General features: G+C 39.6%; 1 protein-coding gene across 3 annotated transcripts; it reads right to left on the bottom strand.

Annotated features, from left to right (window-relative positions):
- Positions 1 to 1,490: 1,490 nt before the first annotated feature.
- On the bottom strand, positions 1,491 to 12,584 carry LOC115103717 (CD276 antigen homolog). Of its 3 annotated transcripts, none has more exons than XM_029624596.2 (8): positions 12,479 to 12,584; positions 10,576 to 10,658; positions 10,055 to 10,384; positions 8,969 to 9,289; positions 7,240 to 7,365; positions 6,014 to 6,067; positions 4,721 to 4,768; positions 1,491 to 4,420 (listed from the first exon to the last, which is right to left on the bottom strand). In XM_029624596.2, exons 2-8 carry the CDS (start codon positions 10,646 to 10,648, stop codon positions 4,377 to 4,379), a joined length of 996 nt encoding a protein of 331 aa, XP_029480456.1. In that variant the 5' UTR covers positions 10,649 to 10,658; positions 12,479 to 12,584; the 3' UTR covers positions 1,491 to 4,376. The 3 variants fall into 3 exon arrangements, with proteins under 3 accessions (XP_029480456.1, XP_029480457.1, XP_029480458.1); XM_029624597.2 differs by lacking the exon at positions 12,479 to 12,584 and adding an exon at positions 10,930 to 11,036; XM_029624598.2 differs by lacking the exon at positions 6,014 to 6,067.
- Positions 12,585 to 21,438: the final 8,854 nt, after the last annotated feature.

The following is a 21,438-nucleotide window of genomic DNA, read 5'->3' as shown; positions in this document are numbered from 1 at the left end:
ATTCATTCAAGTGGCCACCTAAGCTGTTGGAGTTATTCTCCCCCACAATATCCTCCTTGCTTCTGGAGCCAATGCAGCTGAACAATGCCCAAAGGAATAAACAGCTGCAATGAGAGAATAAGGGATTTCTTCCTCCCTTGTGAGGGCTACTGGAAGGACATTTTACAGAAAGATGCATGAAATAGGCCTATAGATGCAAAAATGCAGGCAATGATCAAGGGACAAAAGGACGTAGGACCCCGCTAACATGGTTGTGGTTTGAGAGAAAAAGAACATCCATATAGTATACTTGACATGTGGAGAAATGTTGGATACACAAAATGAAACATTTGCAGGACTCAGAACCTTCACTTTAATGATTGAACATGATTGACATGATGCTGCCACAACCATGCTTCACTGTGGGCATGGTCTTCTCGGGGTGATGAGAGGTGTTGGGTTTGTGCCAGACATTGCATTTCCTGAGGGCCAAAAGCTCAATTTCACTCTCATCTGACCAGAGTACCTCCTTCCATATGTTTGGGGAGTCTCCCACATGCCTTTCGACAAAAACACCAAACGTGTTTGCTTATTTTTTTTCTTTAAGCAATGGCTTTTTTCTGGCCACTCTTCTTTAAAGCCCAGCTCTGTGGAGTGTATGGCTTAGTGGTCCTATGGAGAGATACGCCAATCTCCGCTGTGGAGCTTTGCAGCTCCTTCAGGGTTGTCTTTGGTATCTTTGTTGCCTCTCTGATGAATGCCCTACTTGCCTGGTCAAGGGGTTTTGGTGGGCGGCCCTCTCTTGGTAGGTTTGTTGTGGTACCATAGTCTTTCCATTTTTTTATAATGGATTTAATGGTGCTCTGTGGGATGTTCAACGTTTGATATTTTTCTATAACCCAACCCTGATCTGTACTTCCACACAACTTTGCCCCTGACCTGTATGGAGAGCTCCTTGGTCTTCATGATGCCGCTTGCTTAGTGGTGTTGCAGACTCTGGGGCCTTTCAGAACAGGTGTATATATACTGAGATCCTGTGACAGATCACGTGATGCTTGGATTGCACACAGGTGGACTTAATTTAATTAATTATGTGACTTCTGAAGGTAATTGGTTGCACCAGATCATATTTCGGGGCTTCATAGCAAAGGGAGGAATACATATGCACGCATCACTTTTCCCCCCCAAAAATCATTCTTTTTTTTAAACAAGTTATTTTTTAAATTTCACTTCACCAATTTGTACTATTTTGTGTATGTAAATGACATGAAATCCAAATCAAATCCATTTAAATTACAGGTTGTAATGTAACAAAATAGGAAAAATGCCAAAGGGGGGAAACTTTTGCAAGGTACTGTATATAAAACATCATTCTGAAGAAGAAAAAAACATTTCCTTTGTGCAGTAATTATATACATTTTCCTCACAATGTGTTTACTGCTTTTGCTTCCTTAAAACCTTTTAAAACAGTTTAGATCTTAGAACATAAAAGAATGCAGATTAGCCACCCCATCAATAATGCTTTTTTATTTGTTTAAAGATGGTAGTATTTAAAAACAACAAGTGAAAGTATTTACAAAACGTTCAGTGTAACAAATTTCTCACTGTCCTATATTTAATTAACATTATCAAGGTGCAGGATCTGAACAGGAATTTCACAGTGCAAAATATACCCGGACATAATATACAATAGATTATTTACATGTTATATCTGGACAAAGTAAAAAAGCTTTAATCTCAATGATTTATTCATAACAAACAAAGTCACATATAAAAACATACCAAATGTAGCAATAACAAAGTCTGTTATATGGGGTTAGATGCAGAGCAGGCCTCAAGCAGGCATATCTATGTGCTGAAAACAGGAAGTTGTCTTAAAAAATAAAAACGTATTAACAAATCACTTGATAATCACTTCATATATAGACAGGATTCCTCTCTCATCTTGACCTCTTACACTACGAAATAACATGTCTTATTTTTTGTTTGAATTGGGAAATAATCATAACTTGACGCACAAACATCTCAAGCCACCAATAGTAGATCAGAGCCAAAATCAACAACAACAAAAAAAGATCAAAGTCCAGCCTTCTGTGGAGGAGCCCTGACTAGGTCCATGCTGACTGGCATAGAAATAGGTTCATCATATCTGTATCTACAGTGACAACTGCCAAGTGTGCACTTAAGTAAGAAGGAACAGACACTGTCGAGGAGTTGGAAGGAATTGTGGGAGGTGTAGTCTTGTTGTGGACAGCGTTCACCTCAAGTTGCCACAATACAACAACAGATTTCTCAAGTCCATTTGCAATGCCATCAACAGCAACATGACAGCAGTAAAACATCATGGGAACTGAAACAATCATTATGTAAATAGAAGACAATTGCTGCCCCACAAAACGTTTTCTAAATGTTTTTCCACATTTTTCATAATCAACCACCAGGTGAAAAAAGGAAGGACAAATCAAAAGAAACTGCTGTGGCAGAACTATTGAAGCAACAGGCTGGCTGTTGGTAACAAGGTTGGGTTAATGTTACAATACGTTCCAGAGGTGACACAAAGTCAAGTCAAAGGTTGAATTCAAAATGGCTCCCTGATTCCTTCTAGTCAAAAGTGATGTACTATTTATATTTAGCCTAGCATTTCTTCACATACACATTGGAGCAGAATCAAAGTAGAGTATCTACCAGAACCGTCTTTTCAGAGGCGAAACCAGTTTACTTCATATTTTTTGGAAAAGTGTGTTGTACACGCATAAACAAACAACACAGCAACATTGTCAGTCACCTCCTTGTCTGAAGGACAAGTGGAGAAACAAGTTCATGTCAAGCCTGGCATGTTTTCTTCAAAAGTCTCATTGAATGCAGCGCTACATTGAACACCACACATTGACTGCTACTGTAGGCTGAATAATAGAACAGCTATTTCCGTGTTCAAATGTTATAGGAGGCATTTGTTCCATTGTTTTTGATGGTAGACCACTCTGGTAGGCCTACATTATGATCAAATAGCCACAGTAGCCAACTTGACCACTGTTAAAACTAACTTAAAAGTGGGTACAGCCTCAGTGTTCGGAAGTGGGACAGAATTTTCACAACGTTCAAGTTTGCGCTCAGCGGAACTGAAGTGTGCTCAGTGATGAAAAAAATCAGAGGAAACATTGCTCATGAACCTTCTAGTGTAGTGTGAAACGTTACAAGGATTAGATGGCTTGGTGTTAAGAGTACAGTTTTAACAATCATACTGGTAGAATCTACAGTATACTGACACTATGGCAACCCCATACCGCAGGGATCATCAACTAGATTCAGCCGTGGGCCGATTTTTTTTTCCTGAGTCGGGGGGGACGGACGGGACATAATTGCAAAAAATGTGTAGACTGCAAATTAAACGCAAGAAGCCCAAAAATATATCATGTTTGACTAGAACAGAATCATTTCAAACCTTGCTTACATTTCTATATGATCACGTGTCTCTCTATTCTGCATAGGAATACTTGGGAACAGACTTCTTAAATTAAAATAACTTGGAGCTGATTTCCTAGTGTTTTTATAGTTCATTTATGAAAACTTGGGTGGGGGGGGAATAAAACCAATTTGGCCCGAGGACCGCCAGTTGGGGAACCCTGCTGTACAGAACCAATCATGTTAGGCTTTTAAACATAGACTGTTAAAGTCATCAACCACAGTGTTTAAAGGCTAGTATCTATATAAATATAGACCTGAATTTTCCACCAGCAGGTGGCGCAAGACAAGAAGAAAGGAGTAAGAGGAAGGCCACAAACAAATCCTCTGTGGTAGGAGCAACAGGCTGGCTTTTGGTTGTAAGAGTGGTTGTTGTACAGTCTTGCGAAACCCTCTTTCAGAAGGGAAACCAGTTTTACTACATGTTTTCAGAAAAGTGCTGTGTTCAAATTGAATGTTCGCACAACCTTAGTATAGAACCATGTGTTAAGTTATAGTGATTAGATGGTCTGGTGTTACAGTATAGTAATAACAACCACTATGGTAAAATCTACAGTATAGGAAACGTGGAATGTTAAACCATGCACCTTGTAGTACAGTGTGTACATTGATTAGATTACCTGGTATTACAGTATACCAATGTTCTGCAGTGGTAGAATCTAGAGCATTATGACACCATGGCAACCCTGTATAGAAACATTGATATATAGGGCAGTTACATATCATTTGTAATCAACCACAGACCTTAAAGGCTGTCATCATCAGTAGATTATGAAGAAACAGATGCCTCAATCAGAATCACCTGAGTGCCAAAGTGACTGTCATCGGACACTTAACAGGAAACAGTCCATCAAAAGATTGTGATGGTGACAAGCCCCTTATTGATTGTCAAGGAAACAGTCCCTTCCAGAGACTGCCCGTTAATGAATCATTTACTAGAGACTGTCACGCTGGTCCTGTGGACTGTCACTGTTTAGACCTAGAGAGAGAGAGAGAGAGAGAGAGAGAGAGAGAAAGAGAGAATAATGTTACACAATAATAGAAAGTAAAAACAGGAGAGACTTTTCACTAATCATTACAAGGAGCATGAGCAGCATGTAAACTACAAGATAACCACAAGGTTAACTACAGGACAATCAATACTTTAAAAAATCAAGTCCCCTAAGAAACCTTGATGCAGAATAGAAAATACAATATATTTTAGACAGATCTATTCATTGTAGATGTACAATATAAATATAGATATATTATTTGCAGATTGAACACATGGACACAGTACCTTCTGCCTCAACATCTCCATCATGCCTAGTAACTGGTTGGTGGTCACCTAAAAAAGAGTCAGAATATGATCTGTGACATGTTGTGGAGGAATGTCATCTAACATTTAAATCTCCAGAGGAACATTGCCTTCTTCATAGTTCAGTGAAATTAAGAATCGGGCGGAAAGAGAAAAGTTAGTCAAGATAGAAAATCTTCCCTCACAGTGCAGATAGGCCCATATTTCACCCAGCATTACATAATAGTTTGACCCAAATACATAATCTCCCTTCACCACAGCCATGCAGCTAAACTAACAAAATGAGTACAGGGGAGAGTCAATTGTTAAGATTTCCCCATTGAAACAATGCAAAATTGTCGCTAACTGGTTTGGTAAACAATTAGTAATCACCCGGACTCCATTTTATAATCCACTTGTGACGGATGAAACACTTCCCTTTGACCTACATTCAATCACCATAACAGTCATGTTTAATAGGAAAGCTAAGACCGATACTGTGTGTTCAGAATATCAGATATTACACAGGGACAGATACCGGGACGGACTGGGACAAGAAACCAGGCCCATTCCTGCCCTGGACTTATAGGACAGATACTGTATGTACAGCATATCAGATATTACACAGGGACAGATACCGGGACGGACTGGGACAAGAAACCAGGCCCATTCCTGCCCTGTACTTATAGGACAGATATCATATGTACAGCATATCAGACATAAGGGCGCAATGTAAACAAAGTATCTCCCTCTGAAGCAACAGTAAAGAGGAACTGATGGAGGATGTGGTTAGTAAGGAGATTTGGAAGGGTGAGAACAGACAGACATGTGTTCCGGGTGAGTGGCCACAGTTCCCCAGTTTTACTGTCCAAGGCTGAGTGGCGAGTTTCACAAACCAAAATCATGTGAATACTAGCCTGGTCAAATATCTGTTTATACTACTCTTGCCAACTCCATAGCTCATTGTCAAGACAAAAATGTTAGGCATGACAATGAGTGACAAGGGGTTGTCATGATAGCCCAAACAGACTGTGAATGCATTACGGAGTGTTGTTATAATTTATAACAGTTATAAAAGTATTATAAAAGGTTATAATTTATAACAGTTGTAAAAGTATAAAACAAAAATATTAAACATCATTCCAAATATGATGCTGGTCATTATAAAGTATATGTATTGCTTTTACAGGGAATTCTGTGAACTGTCTAGGAAAGATGGGAAACCATAAATCTAAAGTGACAAATAAATATAAAATATTCAATATTTCAATCAATGCTGAATATCGAAGGACATACTCATTAACGGAAAGGTGGACTGCCTTCGAGCTCCTCTCAAAAATGACACAAAACCTAAATGAAATCAAAAAAGATCATCTTTAAACCAAAAGTAATGTTGATGAACAATAAATAGCCTACTAGTGTAGTTAATGCTTAATCCATTAATAGATAATAGTATTATTATAATATTATACACTGAGTATACAAAACATCAAGGACACCTGCTCTTTCCATGACATAGACTGACCAGGTGAATCCAGGTGAAAGCTATGATCCCTTATTGATGTCACCTGTTAAATCCACTTCAACCAGTGTAGATGAAGGGGAGGACACACGTTTTAAGAAGGGTTTAAGCCTTGATACAATTGAGACATGGACTGTGTATGTGTGCCATTCAGAGGGTGGATGGGCAAGACAAAGGATTTAAGTGCCTTTGAACGGGGTATGGTAGTAGGTCCCAGGCGCAATTGTAGAACTGCAACACTACTGGGTTTTTCTACGCTCAACAGTTTCCTGTGTGTATCAAGAACGGTTCCCCACCCGAAGGACAACCAGCCAACTTGACACAACTGTGGGAAGCATTGGAGTCTACATGGGCCAGCATCCTTGTGGAACGCTATCGACACCTTGTAGAGTTCATCCCCTGACAAATTGAGGATGTTCTGAGTGCAAAAGGGGTTTGCAACTTAATAATAGGAAGGTGTTCCTAATGTCAGGTATACTCAGTGTATATTATAATAGTAATATGGATTGGATTAAGTATTAACTATACTGCTATTCATGGTTAATAGCATGCCACAACATGCCACTGATTTGACTACTCTAAATGATTGGCTGAGTTACCAGATAACATTACAGGTTGTGTAATACCCCATGCAAAGAAAAACTGGATGGCTGCCAGAGCATGTAGGCTTGGCAGAGGCAGGACCACTGTACAGGGCCACTGTATTATTGACTATGTTTTGTTGATTCCATGTGTAAACTCTGTGTTGTTGTATGTGTCTAATTGCTACGCTTTATCTTGGCCAGGTCGCAGTTGTAAATGAGAACTTGTTCTCAACTAGCCTACCTGGTTAAATAAAGGTGAAATAAATAAACAGGTTAATCTAGCACTAAGCTAGCGTGAAAAACATATACATGATCAGAGACATGATCAAAGCTCCATGTAATGATATTTGTTAATGGAGTTATACACAGACAACAGTCTCTACTGTATGAGTATGTATGACAATTCATGTACTTACGTTGGGCGGAGCGCCTCTTAAATATCAGCAGCGCAGCAAGGAGTCCAATGACCAGAGATCCTATGACTACAACCGGGGCTAGCCAGTGGGTGGTGGAATCAGAATCCAAATGGTCAGCGTTTATTTCTGGACATACAAAATGGACATCAATTGGGAGTTACAAAATAAATAGGCAATTCATATGAAGTCAAGAGAAAAAGGTTAGTTGTGCTTGGGTCAAAGTCAGTGTCAGGGCGTTTCACACACACAGACTTGAGCTCTGTTCAAATCTGCATGTGTCTTAATAACCTTTTATTGCAGTGGGCTAAATCAAGGTCACACAGAGAGATTGTTAGTCTAAAACAAATCTTGAAGACTGAAATTCAACAAACCCTTTTGACATAGAAACACCGGATTTGTTAAAATTAAAAAAAAAAAAAAAATCTTTATTGGTTTTGAAATTCTGAAAAATATTCATAATCATTTCAACCATGAGGCCAAAGAGGGCACTTTTGGTCATTGACAGCAGGAAAGGGCTACTTTACTTCTCATTGCTAAGAACAATTAGTTTTGGCATTAGATGGATCCTTTGTCTTGAAAAATCCCCAGCCAGGCTAAAAAACAACAGCTGGAGGACCGCAGAGCAGAAAGAATATTCAAAATGGCTGCCAGAGATGAGAAACACAACTGCAGAGACAGAATGTTCTGGTAAGAAGGTATTATGATGACTGCACTGAATCATGACAAGAGGGAGCATTAGAGACAGATTGGAGACTATGAGCTCTAATTTGCAACTGGCGCAGGTAGTTACAACTCCACTATCATAACTTCCCTCTCTATAGACCTATTGGATCAGATCAACCTAGTAATTTCCTATAGGCTCATCAGATGACAAGTAGACTGGGTTAAGCAAACATCGAAGAGCTTCTGGATTCCTGTTGAAACACGCATGAATAGAGCTTGCCGGCTTGTAATCCTTAAACCCGCAAAGTAGTTATTCTTGGTTTGTTCCTATGGCGAAAATTCATGGGGGAAAATACGGTTTTGAGATAAAGGCCAAAAATAAGGTCTGAGGTTAACACAGGTTTAGGAGATCTTATACATTTTGTTCTATGAGATAATATCAGTCAGGTTAACATGACCTTTATGAATTATGAAGCCTTTATGTGCTTTATTAAATGACATAAATGCTTCAAAATTGACAAAAAGTTATGTTAACTGACGAAGATTTATCTCGTAGAACTAAACGTTTAAAATCTCCTAAGCCTATGTTTACCACAGACCTTATTTTTGGCCTTTATCCAAAAACCCTAGAGAAACTCATTTTCCCCATAGGCTTTGTCCAACAAACCATTGGGGGAGTTAGTGCCTACAAAAATATGCCATTACTTTTGTTATCTGTTGTTTCTTCCCCAAACCAACACAAGCATTTTCCTTTTTTCCAGTTTCAAGGAAGATGTTCAGTCAGATTGAGGAGCATTTTACGGCCTGACCTACTCCACTCCTCAGTGACATGTTGTTCTCTCATTATAAGGCTGACTTTTATTGTGCTCGCACATGATAAAGACGTCGTAAAAAAGGCCTATACTAATAAATGTAGACTAGATTGAGGCTGAAATGTCCTACAATTATCAGGGTCAGGACGAGGGAATACGAGAGACTGGCATGTTTTGGACTTGACTCTGCTTTTACAAAGGGTGACATCACCAACATATTCATGCCCATAGGTAGCAGCCATGGCAGCACGTACCTGAGACTTGCGGAGCTGACTGGATCACAAATGATGCCACCCCCTCCTCGGCACCATTGCTATTGAGCACTTTGCACGTGTAGTTTGAGTAACTGGATGTAGCCTTCTGCACTGTGAATTTACTGGAGAGGCTAAACAGTCCATCGTCAGTCTCTTTGGCCACCAGTTCAGCCCTGTGCGTCCAATTGTAGCCATCCTGGTCAAACCACCAGATCAACCCTGTCTGTTGCCCGCCTGTAGAGTTGCAGAAAATGGTCACATCTGTGTTCTCTTTGATGTTGGTCTCAGGGATGGAGCTCATGGTTGGAGTTATGTACTTAGCTGGAAGAGAGAGAGAAATCTATCATACATGTGGGTGATATTTGCTACACCAGTAGTTATACAACGTCAATGGGTAAACATCGTTGAGACAGACTTTGCACCTTTTCAACGTCCATCCGAGGGTTATAACTTGGAATGAGATTACTGGAGGAGTGATTTTTAATGAACTGGAAAGACATTTCTTCAATCTCTAACACACGTTCTAATGTAGTCTGTGTACACTAGGCCTATTGTGTAAACACTGATTGCATGTCGTGGGTAGAAGTACATTATGGAGGCTAGTTGCGGACATTCCCACTGGTACTACTCTGTGCCATTTGAGCACTGTCATTCTGAAACAGAAAGTAACTCTGGCTCCTGCTGTGCTGTACTGTCCAATCACACACACACACAAAAATAGATCTGAACTCCCCCTGAACATATTCCAGAATAAACATCCTTTCCAAACATCAACTTTGTATCATAACTGTATGTGTGTGTGTGTGTGTGTGTGTGTGTGTGTGTGTGTGTGTGTGCGTGTGTGTGCGACAACAACGGAAGTTGAATAGAACTTAATTTCAACACATTTCGGCATGTGGGCATCATAATATCCTGATGAAGGCTATGAGCTGAGACACATTTAAAAGCTGTTGTATTCTATTCTTATAATGACCTCCAAGAGAAGCTGAATATCTGTTCAGTTTTCTCCTTTCATGAACCTGTGTTGAAAGGTGCTTATCTTTTTATAATCACACTTGGTTGAACTGTAGACAGTACAGGACTCACCTGTGACACTGAGGCTGGTTGTAGCTGTATCATCACCACGGTCTGTGGTCACCATGCATTCATACACCCCCTTGTCGGCCATCTTGGTCTTTGTCAACAACAAGGACACATTCATATTATCCTTGTTCCAGGATGGCTCAGCAAATTTAAATCCAGGGGTTGGGTGAAATTCATCTTGATTGTATTCCAACAAAAGAGTATCAGCTTCCACCCTCTTCCAGGTCACAATCACGATGGTCACGTTCTCAACAGCTTTGACATTACACTGCAGCAATGACTGCTGACCATAAACCCCATGGTATTCTTCATTACACTCCAGTTTGATAAATTCTGTGAGTAAAATATCATGACAGAAACAAATTGACAATAATACAAGACAGAATTACTGGTATAGTAGTCAGTTTTATCATAATGTGACCAATCTTATCGAACTTTTAGTTAACAATCAGCTGAAAATAATAAATACATTTTTGTATATAACATTTTATAACCATTATTAGGGCATTCATGGCACAACTTACTCTCAGAGGAATTTCCAGCTCTGATACAGGCTAAATGGATCGCAAAAAACAGGAAGGTGGTAGCTAAGGTCATCTTTGGATTCCTGAGTAGGAAGAGAGAAATGTACAATGACAACACTTGTCACAGTAGTATGAGGTGTTAGGTTTGAATTATCAGAGTAACTGAACTCGACCCCCTTCATCACTAATCCACGACTCTCCCCCCTTATTAATGCCTGCCACATATGATTGTTTTCTCTACACTCAGTACATTCCCAGCTTCATTGCACCCACCATATACCTTCCTCCTACAGATAACCATTCACTTCTGGTGTAGACCCTCTAAACCTAAGCATCAATATTTCAATAGCATACCTGATAATTAACCCTATCCCAAGTTCAGGAGTTAGAACCCAGAATCCATCAGAGGTAAGTCTATAGACTGCCTGTCACTCACAAAGTGCCTCTGGACTGTTCTCCGAAAACACAAAAAAAACAGTGGCTAACAGAAACAAATCCAATTTGACTAAAAGTAAAGTGCTGAATAGGTCTTAACTAAGTATATTGTGAATGAAGGCCTAACATAGGCAACACCGTCCACTGTCCCCTATTTAGCTATCTACTGGTCACCTCCCATCTGGACTGTCAACATGTCTGTTTCAACTATTTATTTGACTGAGAAATGCAACAAAATGTGAACATTATACAAACAGACAAAAGAGCATGACACTCACTGAAGGAAACACATTCTATTATTAAGGAAACAAGTGTGTGGGAGATGACAGTACTGTTAAATTCATTCAAGTGGCCACTAAAGCTGTTGGAGTTATTCTCCCCCATAAAATCCTCAGCGTTTCTAGAGCCAATGCAGCTACACAATGCCCAAAGGACTAAACAGCTGCAATGGGAGAATAAGGGCGTTTTTTGGGGCTCCCTAGTGAGGGCTTCTGGAGGGACCTTTAATTGAAAGATGCATGAAATAGGCCTACAGATGCAAAAATGTATGCAATAAGCAAGGGACAAATGTGCAATACCCCCCTCTTCAATTTGTTATTTAGCACACTAGTTGTCGTAGAATCCCATTACACTTCACTTTAGGGGAAGTAAAGGAGAAGGAAGTTCTGCCAGTACAATTTAGCCCATGAACTTAGCACTTAACTTGATTGTGGTTTGAAGCCAAAAACAAACAAACACTTCCATATAGTATACATGTAGAGAAAGCTCCAAAATGTTTGATAAACAAAATTAAACATAACCTGCTTGGAAATTCAGCACTCAGACCTTTCACTGGGCAAATATACATAGTTTTGCGATGCAAATAGACACCCACTGGCAGTGGGCACACACTGGTTGAAACAACGTTGTTTCCACGTCATTTAAATGAAATTATGTTGAACCAACATTGACGTTGAATTGACGTCTGTACTCTAATGGGCATTCTGAGTCTTTTCGAGGTGCCGGCTCATTTGGCTCTGTTCACTTAAAAGAGAAGGCTCATTGGGTTCCCAAACGGTTCTTCTCTCAAAATGTTTAAAAATGTACATAGAACCATGAAAGAAAATGCGAATCTTCAACGTAAAGATCAAATGAAATCTATAATTTTTTCAGATCGTGAAATGCGCGTTCAGAAAAAATGTTACCTGGCCAAATATGGAATATTACGTTGTTTTTTTAACACACAGCAAACATGAGCATGGACCAGATTCACACGCTCTCCCCTTTATTTATTGTTTCTGCAGTGAGGATTCACACTCTTTAGATAATTATTTTGTAACTCATCTGCATTAAATTTGAGCTCAAATTGGCCGGCTCTTTTTTTAATCGGTAAACGCACACTTGTAAAGCAATATGGTCAACAATTAATCAGCTTTAAATAATATAAAGAGAAGCTAGGCTAGAGAAACGGAAAACGTTAAAATCTTACCGCACAAATGCTTCAGGTTGTTACAGTGTGGAAGGTTAGAGTGAATCTGATTTAAAGTTTACACTGACAGGCTGTCTATACTTTCGGTTTCGATTTGACGCATTGGTCGTTTTATGGTCACTGCAGTACGCAAGCCTCTCAACAGCGGCAAGGTGACGATTCAGGAGGGTTGGTCCTTATACCTTAGTGAATTCATATAAAATATACTAAATAACAAATGATTAAACATTCAAACAAAGGTCTGTTTTAGACATTTTAATAATTTGTCAAATGTACAGGACCACTTAGGGTTAAGTGCCTTGCTCAAGAGATGTTAGACCCAGTTGGCTCAGGATTTCGAACCAGCAACCTTTCGGTTTCTAGCCCAACGCGCTTAACCACTTGGCTACCTGCCTAGACCCAGTTCCTTTGCTTTTCTCATGTGAAAATAAATGTCCCCCACAAGTTATCGTTTGTTTGTGCATATATGCCTCCGCACATGCAAGACTTCTACTTTGACACGAAGAAAGCAGAGAGGAGGTAGGTCTATCAGGCAAGGGGATAGCATCGTCACGTCGGGACTAGGGGACCTCATGGACTAGCAGAACTCATGGACGAGGGGGCCTTCAATTATTTAATTGAACAAATGGCGGATGGACAGCATTAAATTAACTTTGTCATCATTGGACCGATGGGTGATTGTGTAGCCCTACAGTTGGAGAATACTGTTCTAGAGCCAATTCATCCAAACACTGGTTGACTTTTGAATTTTCTGTAAAGGTCAGAAATGTAGTGTGTTAACATTGGTGTTTCAAGTGCAGGAGCTGCATAAACTTGGTTATAAAACCCATCCTCCTCATTGGGAAGGAGACCAGGAAGGGTATTGAGCAGCCTTGGGGCCAGATCAAGTGGGCCTACACAAATACGTTTTTTTACGCAAATCATGCTTGTAAAAAAAAGTACAATTATTTGTAAAGGACTATAGGTTGATGATTTACTGGTATGTGGATAAGTCATTTAAACTACATTTTATTCAACAATTTTTAAAAAATGAAAGTGGTTGCCTTAGTCACTCAGTCATGTATTGTAATTAATGTATCTGTTTCTGTGATGAAATGAACATTTCTTCAACATTGAATATCACTGTCACAGCTTGTCACATGTCTGAGAGAGACTTACATGGTTATCAAAATGTCACGCCAGGGTAAACCTACACGAAACACAGCCCTTATTTTAAGTGTTTCTAAAAATCCACTGTGGGAAAAATGTTTTGTGGAAAACGATTGAAACCATTTCCCTTCTTGACCGCTAGGTTTTATGGACACCTCCACTGTTGGGCTCTATGGGGCTGAATGGCACAACAAAACAACAAGACGCCACGCTCTCCAACGTGTCCATCATAGAGCGGGCTACAGAAGAAACATCAAAGAAGATCGATAATCTGTCAAAAACTGTCAATCAATTACACAAAACTGTGAGCGAGAACAAGGAAAAGATAACGTTCCTAGAGAATGAGCTGAAGAAAATGCAATCCAAAAATAATGAGCTGTGTGAGAATGTAGCTGAACTTCAAAGGAACTCTCGCAGGTGGAATCTGAAAATCCAAGGTGTAAAAGAGGTAGAGGGAGAGGATATTAGAGAAGTAGTCATTAATATCCCGGGAAAAGTGGCTCCGTGCATCAAAGACAGCCTAAGAGACGTGATTGATGTGGTACATCGACTTGGGAAACGAAGATCTGATGGACCCCCTCGCAATATCATCTTGCGCTTAACTATGCACCATTACAGGGACATCATATGGAAAATGGCCTAGGGGAACACGTTTCTGGACGAGAAGAAGCTCGGCATCAAAGAAGCTCTGATACCGCAGGATCAGGCTGCCGGAGAGAAACTGTGGCCGCTTATACAGAAGGCGCGACAAGATGGAATGAAGGCGGGGTTCAAGGGCCCACACGCATTTATCCAAGGAAGAATGATTACTGGGTAACCAAATTGGAACTATGAGTACTACCATGAGTACAATTAATGTACTGCCACGAATAAACATACCGTTCGAACTACAACTGATGAACACTTGCCAAAGAAAAGGAAGTAAATAGATGTGTTATTCTGTTAACCACCGCTGCCTCAGCTGAGCGTAGTTTTCCGTCGGAGTAATCCTCTCAAGGTTCACTGTTAGTTTTATTGTTCACATGAATACTTGTTATCTAATTTGTGTTCTTTCTTTTTTAATGCAGGAGTTCGTTTTCAATTCACTCAATATTGTTAGTCTGAATGCTAGGGGTTTGAGAAATCCTACAAAAAGGAAAGCTTTATTTCTCTACTGTAAACGCAGTGACTCAGATTTTGTCCTTCTTCAGGAAACTCATTCGGGTGAAAGTGATTTGAAATTTTGGAAAAGCACAATGGGGATATATGGCCTATTTCAGTCATGGGTCAAATCATTCTGCTGGTGTTTTGACACTTATTCACAAGTTTAAAGGTGACATTCTAGAATTCACATCTTCACAAGACGGCAGATGGGTCATAGTAACTGTTAAACTTGACAATGCTATTTTCATCATCTGTAATGTATACGGACATAACTCACATGCTCCTAATAAGACCCTTTTTACCCAATTTACCAGGAAAGTACAGGATTTACGCAACAAATACTCAGAGGCCTTTCTAATTATTTCAAGGGATTTGAATGAAACACCTGATGCATCTGCTAATCGTTTTCTTCCTCGAACGAGTCAAAACCCTCAAAATAGTAACATTATCATTACATTATGCATGGATCTCTGTGTTGAGGATGCCTGGCGTTATTTCAATCCGGATGCTAAGGGTTATATCTGGACCAACAAAACTATGTCACATAAATCTAGAATAGATTTATTCCTAATTTCCCCCTTTTTGTTACAATTTGTTATAGATGTAGATCATCAGTTGGCTCGCTTTTCTGATCATCACTTGATTTCCCTGAATTTACAAGCTACTAAAAAAATCAAAAGGTACTCGAGGATATTGGAAATGAAACAACACACTTCTTAAAGATACTGATCTCATTGAGAACATCAAATCATTAGTTAAATGTATTTTTGCAAGAAAAGACATGGGTCATAGAAGTAGATGGGAATTTTTCAAATATAAAGTCAGAGTGGTAGCCATTAAACGCTCCAAAGAGCTGATGCGATTAAAGATCCTTAGAGAAAAGGAGATGATGAGCAATCTTGACAGTTTTCTAAAGAACGATAATCTGTCTGAAGAAGAGGAGTCTGTGTTCAGGTCTTTACAACTAGAATTAGAACAGATTTACACGGATCTGGTAAAGGGCGCCTCAAGAGCAAAATGGATTGAAGAGGGGGAAAGAAACACTAGTTAATTTTTATCACTTGAAAAGAGAAACTACAAAATAAAATCTACAACTGCACTCCAAATTAAGGAGGTTTTATGCAAAGATCCCATGACAATATCATAATTTGTCAATTCCTTTTATGAAAACCTTTACAGCTCTCAATTTCGGGAAGATGGTTGTGAAAGCTACATTTGCCACATTCAGAATTATGTCCCTGTAATTGAGAATGATTTCCACTCAGTTTGCGATTCACCTGTGTCAATTGAAGAAATTAGAGAGGCTCTGAATTCAATGAAAAAAAGGGAAATCACCTGGCCCTGATGGCCTGTCAGTTGAATTCGATAGACAGTTTTGGGAGTTACTAGAAGACCCGATTTTCAATATGTTTCAAGATTGCATTAAAAATGGGGAAATGGTCTCCACTATGAAACAGGGCCTTATTTCACTGATTCCGAAGCCCGATAAAGACCCTTCTCTCATTGACAATTGGAGACCAATTACTTTATTAAATGTTGATTACAAATTGATTGCTCTGGTTTATGCCAAAATATTAAAGAAAGGAATAAATACCATTATAAATGAGACTCAAACAGGATTTATGAAGGGCTGTCACATAAGCTCTAACATTCGTTTAGTCTTGGACCTTATAGATTATTCAGATGCAATTGACTCAGATGCGGTTGTCCTATTTTTGGACTTCTGTAAAGCCTTTGACACAATTGAACATGAATTTCTCTTTAGGTATCTTAAACTTTTTGGATTTGGTGAACATTTTATTAAAGTAATTTGCATATTTTACAAAGATATAAGTAGTTATGTGCTACTAAACCTTAATACTTCCAAAATATTCAGTTTCAACAGAAGTGTACGACAGGGATGCCCAATTCCGCCATTTTTATTCATTTTGGTTGTGGAACTTCTATCTCTAGATATTCTGAATAATGCACATTTGTATGGCTTAACCACTTTTAACAAAGAAATCAAAATCTGTCAACTGGCTGATGATACTACTCTTTTCTTAGGAGACAAACACCAGGTCGCACATGCCCTTAATGCTATAACTGCATTTTTGATTGCATCAGGATAAATGCTGAATGTTTCTAAATGTGAAATCTTATGTTTATTTCACTCTGATGATAAAGAAATAGAAAACATTCCTGTAAAGGACTGTGTTAAATATTTAGGAATACATCTGTCAAAAAACCACTTAGTCAGACAAACATTTGAATTTCTCTCCTAAAATTAAGAGAACTAAAAATATATTTAATAATTGGCTACAAAGAGATCTTTCTATACTTGGGAGAGTACTTCTGTCCAAGGCAGAGGGACTGTCGTTTTGTGTACCACTCATTGTCTTCATGTGTAAATGAATATGACCTTTCTTGACTTCATCTGGAAAAATAAGTCTCACAAACTAAAAAAAGATGTCCTTTCTAACAAAAGAGCTGAAGGCGGTCTAGAAGTGTTGGATTTTGTTGACATAAATAACACTTTCAAGATAAACTGGTTGAGAAAATGTTTGATCAATACTGATTCAATATGGTATTTCGTTCCAAATAATGTGTTTAATAAATTGGGAGGTCTTCAATTTTTACTGAAATGTAATTATATTCCTGAAAGATTACCTGCTAAATTGGCTAGGTTTCACCAGCACGCTTTAATGGCCTGGAAAATATGTTTCCTGCACAATTTTCCCTTCACTCTTTTGTGGAATAATTCAGATATAACTGTAAGGAATAAGTCATTGTTCTACCCCAGGTAGCATGAGAGGAATATTGACTTTGTTCTTGATATTTTCGACAACAAGGGTAATATTCTCACATATGAACAATTTATAACATTGAAATAGTTTCCAATACCTTTCAGAGAGTTTATTTCTGTGATCAAAGCCGTTCCCAGTGGTCTAACTACACTAATGAAAACTCATCTTCATTTTGTGAATAATCACAAAGTTTATCCAGAACTCAGATTGGAAGGCGTGGGCTTACTTGAGAAATCTTGTTGTAATAAATATATAAGACAAATTCTTCATTCACAACTCCCAACTTACACCGAGAGGAAAGTTTTTCTGGAACATGCTTATTCCTGACATTGTCTGGAGAAATGCATGGTTAAGGCCTGACAAATACTGTACACCAAACAAAGTTAAGGAAGTGCACTTCAAAATTTTACATAAGATATATCCATGTAATTCTATGATTTCCAAATGTGTGGCTATTGATGATATCTGCGTTTTCAGTGACAAAGAAGGTGAGAATCTGTCTCACTTGTTCTTTGAATGTAAATTTGTTATTTACCATTATGAACACTGCCTATCTTTTTGACATGAAAGATATATGTTATAAACCACTGAAATTATTGTTAATTTTTTTTATTCTTGTTGCCAAATACTTTATACACAAACAAAAATTTCCAAATTCTATACCAAAATTACACATTTTTCTGATTAAATGTAATTATCTTATTAAAAGATAGATAATAGATAGATAATAAGCAGCGCGTAGCATTCAATTAGTTGTTCAACAGTCTTATGGCTTGGGGGAAGAAGCTTTTTGGTCCTGACTTGGTGCTCTAGTACCGCTTGCCATGCGGTAGCAGAGATAACAGTCCATGACTTGGGTGACTGGAGTCTTTGATATTTTTTTGGGCCTTTCTCTGACACTGCCTGGTATAGAAGTCCTGGATGGCACGAAGCTTGGCCCCAGTGATCTCCTAGGCCGTATGCACTACCCTCTGTAGCGACTTACAGTCAGATGCCAAACAGTTGCCATACCAGGCGGTGATGCAACCGGTCAGGATGCTCTGCAACCGGTCAGGATGCTCTCGATGGTGGAGTTGCAGAACTTTTGAGGATTTGGGGACCCATGCCAAATCTTTTCAGTCTCCTGGGGGGAAAAGGTGTTGTCATGCCCTCTTCACAACTGTCTTGGTGTGTTTGGACCATGATAGTTTGTAGGTGATGTGAACACCAAGGAACTTGAAACTCTCGACCCACTCCATTTCAGTCCCGTCGATGTTAATATGGGCCTGTTTCGGCCCTCCTTTTCCTATAATTTACAATCACCTCCTTTGTCTTGCTGACAATGAGAGAGAGGTTGTTGTCCTGGCACCACACTGCCAGGTCTCTGACCTCCTCCCTATAGGCTGTCTCATCGTTATCAGTGATCAGGCCTAACACTGTTGTGTCGTCAGGAAACTTAACGATGGTGTTGGAGTCGTACTTGGCCACACAGTCGTGGGTGAACAGGGAGTACAGGAGGGGACTAAGCACGCACCCCTGAGATGTGATAATGAATGGAAATTAGTGAAATAAAGACTAGAATAAAACGAGCAAAAGCTTTAGTAGAAGGACTGGTCCAATAATGCCTTTCTTATTGGACTGAGCTTTTTGGACAAGGAAATCAATTTGGGAAATCAAGAACTGTGAAGAAAAACAGTGGGAAAGATGGATTCAGTCAAGGTGACAAGAAGCGGCCTTGTTTTGGTTAATTGTGTTGATGAAGAACAGACGAAGCGTACACTAGATCTGACTAAATTATCCACGTCAGAAGTAACCTGTACTGATCGTCGGAGCAGGGCTCCTGCCAAAGGAGTTATAGCTGGGGTCTCATTGGATATAGATGATGAGTACCACTCTCAGTGCACGTCGCCTGACCTGTATGGTACATGGAAGGAAGGAGAAAAGCCTGTCGATATTGTTGTTTGAGGGGACTCTACCTGAATATGTGAAGCTTGCATATTTGAGGTATGCGGTGAGAGCATTCGTGTCCAAACCATTACACTGTGAGAATTGTACAGGACATGGTCACGTGTCAAATGTTTGCAGACGGGAGATGTATGATATTGAAGAATCTGTGAATGGAAAACGTTGCAACTGTGATGGGGATCATACTCCGGACTTCCTTGAGTGCCATGTAAAGGTGAAGGAGGTTGAGGTGTCAAGGATCAGAGCTGTGCAGCAGATCTTCTATGTGGAGACGGTGAAGAGGGTCGAAGGGGCCATAGACAACAGTGTTGAAGATATGGCGGTGGAGGCATTGCAACCAGCTGCTAGTAGTGTTTTAAGTCAATCGGGTGATCTGGATACACTCATTGTGAAGAAGGTGGATTTTGTGGCATTTATAGCCACAGTGATTCATTGTACTGCACTAGTGTCTAAGAAGTCCAAGAAGCTGGATATCATTATATCTGCAGTTGAGAACTGTTTGGGGCTCAAAGACTTCATGGCATAAGCACTAGAAGGACTATTGTTGTTAGGAAATGTTCCACCATCACAGGAGGCTTCTGAGCCTGTGTTGAGACCTGATTAGAATTCTTTATTTTTTTTACAGAACAGCAGGTTGATTTTGTTTAGTTCATTTCTTTGTTTTGATAGTTTGTATGATATTTTATTTATTTATAAACCAAATATTTTTTTCCTTATAATCCACCCACACAGTAGGTGGCGGAATGCACATTTAACAGTTTCGAATGGCATTAAACTATAGAAGAAGAACATCACCATTTAATTCGCTCGAGGCAGGAGATGGCGGAAACTGAGGTTTTGTTTGAAACTGCTAGTGAGTCGGGTGAAGCTAATATGTACAGGAAGTGAGAATGAGTGGGTTACCATGGCGAAGAAAAAGGGAAACAAGATAAGTAAAAAGGAAACCACTAGACTGGTTTTTAGTCGGGAGTGAGAGTTTTGGATCAATGCTACTTGGGAAGTCCATTTAACATCACAAGGAAAATCTGGATTGTTTTGAAGGAAAGTGTGGAGGCGGTGAGAGTCACAAGAAGTGGTCTATATTTAGATTTGGTTGTGTGTCTGCGGAGCAGAAGAAGCGTGTTTTAAGACTCAAAAATATATCTGAGTGAAATGTTTCCTGTACGGATTTTCGTAGCAGGGCACCAATCAAAGGGGGCTATTTCTGGTGCGGCGGAAGAAATACAAGGCAGAGGGCATTACTGAAGACATCGATGGAGTGGTTGGTGCCCGTCGACTGACCTGTACGGTGGATGGAGAAAATAAATCACAGGACGTTGGTGGCACCTTGATTGGTGGTAATGGCTGGAGGGGAATTAGTGGAATGGTAATCAACGACATGTTGGATGCCATTCTACCCGCTTAATTCCAGCCATTATGAGGCAGCCTCCACTGAAATAAATTCACTTCATCCATGCTACTGTTTTTGATCAGTCTCTCCCTTCTCGTAGAAAAATAGGAGTCATGAAATGCCCTGTAAGAGCTTTTGTGCACAAGCCCCTTTCAGTGTCATCAATGTAAAAGACATGGTCATGTGGTCAAGTGTGTGCAGAAGGGAAGAGTATCATATGCCAGATGAAGTGAAATGCTGCAACTGTGGAGGTGAAAATGCGCCCGGATTCCTGGAGTGCCCTGTTAGGGTGGAGGAGAACGAGGTGGCAAGATTGGAAGGAACGAGTGTCGGGGAAGAAACTATGGTATTCGGAGCCACCACCACTAGTGAAGGTTTCTCATCAACCGAAGGATAGTGAAATGCTACATGTTAAAAAGGTGGACTTTGTATTATTTATTGCAACGGTGATAAACTGTACAGGCACAAGCGGAGAAGAAGTCCCCCAAAAAATTGGAATCATTGTGTAACGGTTTTCTTGACTTGAAGGAGAGGCGGACCAAAGCGCA

This window comes from Oncorhynchus nerka, linkage group LG21 (assembly GCF_034236695.1).
Source record: "Oncorhynchus nerka isolate Pitt River linkage group LG21, Oner_Uvic_2.0, whole genome shotgun sequence".
Lineage (NCBI taxonomy): Eukaryota > Metazoa > Chordata > Actinopteri > Salmoniformes > Salmonidae > Oncorhynchus > Oncorhynchus nerka.
The sequence above is the reverse complement of the archived record's forward strand: the minus strand, read 5'-3'. Positions and strand labels throughout refer to the sequence as shown.